This window comes from Cannabis sativa, chromosome X, assembly GCF_029168945.1.
Source record: "Cannabis sativa cultivar Pink pepper isolate KNU-18-1 chromosome X, ASM2916894v1, whole genome shotgun sequence".
NCBI classification, from domain to species: Eukaryota; Viridiplantae; Streptophyta; class Magnoliopsida; order Rosales; family Cannabaceae; genus Cannabis; species Cannabis sativa.
The window spans coordinates 59,000,108-59,004,429 of record NC_083610.1 but is presented as its reverse complement, the minus strand read 5'-3'; the positions used below and the strand labels follow the sequence as shown (position 1 = coordinate 59,004,429).

The following is a 4,322-nucleotide window of genomic DNA, read 5'->3' as shown; positions in this document are numbered from 1 at the left end:
GATATATTTATAAAAAATTAAAATAATATAAATAAAATTAATTATTTTATATAATTTTTACAAGCATTAATAATAATATTAATTTGTGTATTGTAATACAAATACAAAAAATAGTCAAATATAATTTTATGGTACCAAATTTAATCCAAAATATACAGTAGATTAGATGGTCTTGACTAATTTTACATCAACTCCGATTCAGGCCTAAAGTAGTAATTTAGCGTGCAAAAGTTTTACGCCTTCCCGTAACACGCAAACCAAACATTGCCTAATGACTATAGTCATTTATTACAAATTAAGAGAAAAAAAATGGCAGAGAAAGAGTGTTGTGAAATGTGATGTATTCAAGCATAAAAATAAAACCCAATACGCGAACCACACACAAGTCGTCTCGTTTAGGTGACGACAAATGCATCATTTAATAAGTCTACAGCCTTCTCCTCTTACTTTTTCATTCTCGCCACCCCTCCCGAACCCAGACCCAACCTCATTCCTTTATCACCAACGCGTACCTTCCCAGCTACGACGCCGTTTAACCACCTCCCACCTCTTTGGGTCCCACATCGCTAGACGATCCAGATTGTTAGACGAGGACTACTTCCTTATTATAAATACTCATCACAACAAGTTCGTTGATTCCTTTTCCAGTTCTCTTTCATCTCTTCTTCCTCGTTTCTCCTTTCTCTCAAACCCTTTTTCTTTCTCTGCGTCTCAGTCTCAGTCTGACTCTCCGATGTCGATCAACGAGATGGAGCCCCTCACGTCCGGGGCCAGCAACCGCATAATTCCTATCCTCAAGGCGATGAGGTCAGCGTTCCTGTTTGTTCACACCTTCTTTGTCTCTCTCCTGCTTCTGATCCTCCCTCGTCGCCGTCGCCACCATGTGCCGATAGTACTCTCCCAAAATCCGTCTTCAGAGAAGTGGAAGGCGTCGGTATGGAGGAGGAGGGAGGTTGAGGATACCTTGAGGAGGAGGTCCTTGGCTGAAGGATTGGACATGAGTTTTGATTACGGGAACGAGGAGGGCCGGTGCCGTTGGAACTCGTCGTTGTTCTTTGGTGTTAGACGTAACGCCCTCTTTTCGCGTTCTTGGGTCCCGGCTTCCGGCGAAATGAAGTAAGGTCTTCGGTTTTGATTTTTCGAATATTTGATTGTGTGAATTGGGGGTTTTACAATTTGTTAAAGCACTCTATGCTGAAAAATATCCTGCTCACGAACTGTTTGAGATTGGAGAACTCGTCTCGACATGTCTTTTGTAATCTATTATTTTTATTTGGTTAATTGTTTTTGGTTTTTGTTTGTAATTTCAGGGGAATATTGATCATCATACATGGGCTTAATGAACATAGGTAAGGTTGAACTGTTCGAATTGGGTCATTCTATATTTTTCTTTCTATAGTTGAAAGTAGCTGTTTCATATGTTCTTGACAAAACTTTGGTCAAGCAACATTTTCTTAAGTGAAATTGGCATTTGGGTTTTCTCATTTTGCAGTGGAAGATACGTTCAGTTTGCAAAGCAACTAAATTCATGCAACTTTGGCGTCTATGCAATGGATTGGATAGGTATATTCTGTGTTTTTTTATTTGTAGTTTCAAATTATTTTCAGGGAAATAATTTTAGCCTTGAAGTTGTCAATTCAAGGTGATTTAAATTTGAAACGAGGCCGTGATTGTTATAGCATACACTGTATTTGTGTTTGTTTTAAAACTTAAGAAATGACAGCGTCTTTTTGGAATGAACTCTCCTTTTTACTCCGAAGCTAGTTAATTTGAGTCTTTGTTAGGAAGTTGAATCATGAATCCTGCCATCTGAAATGACTTATAATTCTTATAATAAATTTGTTAATCTAGAACGGATTTTATCCAATTGATTTGTTTGCATGATCTTGACGATCCTATTTTGTTAGGTCATGGTGGGAGTGATGGATTGCACGGCTATGTTCCTTCACTTGACCATGTTGTTGCTGATACTGTAAGTTATCTCAATGCAAACCATGACTTGAACGTTATGTATTCTGAACTTTTGATTGGAACTCAAAAGCATGTATTTATATTTTAAGTTTCTCATTTCGAAAACTGAAAATTATCTCTACATATTTGTTTCCCATATATCACTTGCATATGTTTATAGACTTGTCAATGCAAATTTTCAGTCTCGTATTTGACAAGTTTATAGTGCCCAGAAATCTCGTATTCATATTTTCCAATTTGCTGATTAACGCTGGCTTGGAAATTTTGGCTGCATGTTACAGTATGCAATCAAAGGGATGTATAATCTGTGTTTTCTCTTTATTTAGGGGGCTTTCTTGGAAAAGATTAAATCTGAAAACCCTGGAGTACCATGCTTCCTTTTTGGTCATTCCACTGGCGGGGCTGTAGTTTTGAAGGTTAGGCATTATAATTTCTTTATATATGTATGTTTAGTTGATTTCATTCAACTCCTTTGTGATAAGCTTGCTCCTATAGGCGGCCTCCTACCCACACATTGAAGAAATGGTCGAGGGTATTGTACTAACCTCACCTGCTTTGCGTGTGAAGCCAGCTCATCCCATCGTTGTGGTAAATTCTTTTCCACCTTCTGCAGAAAATTTTAAGATGTTTGATCAGTCATCTTCAGCTCTTGTTATAATTAGTCTCGTTGATTTCGTACTTGTTTATCATATGATGGACATTGCCTCATGTTCCCGTACAGGCCGTTGCTCCAATTTTCTCGCTTGTTGCTCCCAAGTTCCAGTTTAAAGGTGCTAACAAAAAAGGCATTCCGGTTTCTAGGGATCCTGCTGCTTTGTTAGCAAAGTACTCTGATCCACTGGTCTACACTGGGCCGATAAGGGTCCGCACAGGGCATGAAATACTGCGCATATCGTCTCATTTAATGAGAAATTTCAAGACTGTCACTGTTCCATTCTTTGTTCTTCACGGAACAGCCGATACAGTCACTGATCCTATAGCCTCCCAGGATCTCTACAATGAGGCTGCATCAAAGTTCAAGGACATAAAGCTGTATGATGGTTTCTTGCATGATCTTCTCTTTGAGCCTGAACGAGAAGACATAGGTCAGGATATCATTAACTGGATGGAGAAGAAACTGATGTGGCCTTAATACAAGAATATGGCACCAATCTTTGGTGTAGGTGAGTTTTCCTGGCTCTCTTTCTTCTACTTTCTAAGAAAGTGGGAGAGGACAATCCACGTGGAGGGAAGTGACTCCAAGAAGTAGAAGCTGGGTTGGCTGTATACTATATGTTTATATATATATATATATTAATATTTATATAAATACTTTTTATTAAATTGGTTTTGATTGATGATCAAGAATGAAATTTGTAGTTAAGAAAATTGGTTTCGTGGAAATGATTCCCATCAATAGAGTATGCTTATAAATATACTATAAAGAAATCAAACTGTGGAATCGTAGGAGATATGTATGAGTCTGGAAAAGGAAGGAAAGATATCTCAACCACATAAATAAAAAAAATTAAAAGATGTTCCTAAGAACACTATTGACCGTTTATATGGTATATCTTCTATTTATTAGTTTAAAATTTCCAAAATCAAAAGGAATAATATTGACCGTTTTACTTGCGTGAAACCATCGATGTGATGTAGATGGTCATGGTCTGATCAATAATAATGCAATAATACATGTGGTACTAATTTGTTAACAAAGTAGATACGAGTGATTGAATAATTACGATATATCTGGCGCGCTGACCACCATAATAATAATATTAATACGAGTAATAATGATGGTGATGGGCGCTTCAATTACGGTTGCCGAAATGTTTGTTAGAGCATGGTAGTATTTTTAAAAGATGCTTACAATTTATAACGGTGTTTACGTATCGGTTTAGTTTAGATATTTATATTTTTTGAACTAGACTAGTATAATGGTTTTTTGAATATTAGAAACTAAATTAGACCTATAAATTTTTCAAACCAAACCAAACCAAACCATTAAGAACGATTTGGTTTGATTTAGTGAAATTTACAATTATTCTTATTTTTTAAGTAATTGTACTATTTTTACTAAGATTTTAATTTTATTTTTCAAAATATATATTTAACATGATAAGTAATAGATCTATAACATATAAATAATGATATAAAAATATTCTCAATAGTCAAATATAACATAAAAATCTAAAATTCATGCAATAAAAATTTCATATACAAAAAAGTTCAAAATTCTACATATAGTCATATATAAAATATATGTAGATTAATTATTTATTATAAACGGTCCGATCCGGTTTAACCATTAACTATTTATTACGAACCGCAACCGAACTATTATGCCGTAAACGGTCCAGATTGACCAA

The 4,322-nt window shown here is 35.6% G+C and overlaps 1 protein-coding gene across 1 annotated transcript; it reads left to right on the top strand.

Annotated features, from left to right (window-relative positions):
* Positions 1 to 314: 314 nt before the first annotated feature.
* LOC115711963 (caffeoylshikimate esterase) lies at positions 315 to 3,354 on the top strand. The gene is made up of 7 exons (XM_030640165.2): positions 315 to 1,116; positions 1,311 to 1,349; positions 1,493 to 1,563; positions 1,908 to 1,972; positions 2,298 to 2,387; positions 2,467 to 2,559; positions 2,693 to 3,354. Exons 1-7 carry the CDS (start codon positions 410 to 412, stop codon positions 3,101 to 3,103), a joined length of 1,476 nt encoding a protein of 491 aa, XP_030496025.1. The 5' UTR covers positions 315 to 409; the 3' UTR covers positions 3,104 to 3,354.
* Positions 3,355 to 4,322: the final 968 nt, after the last annotated feature.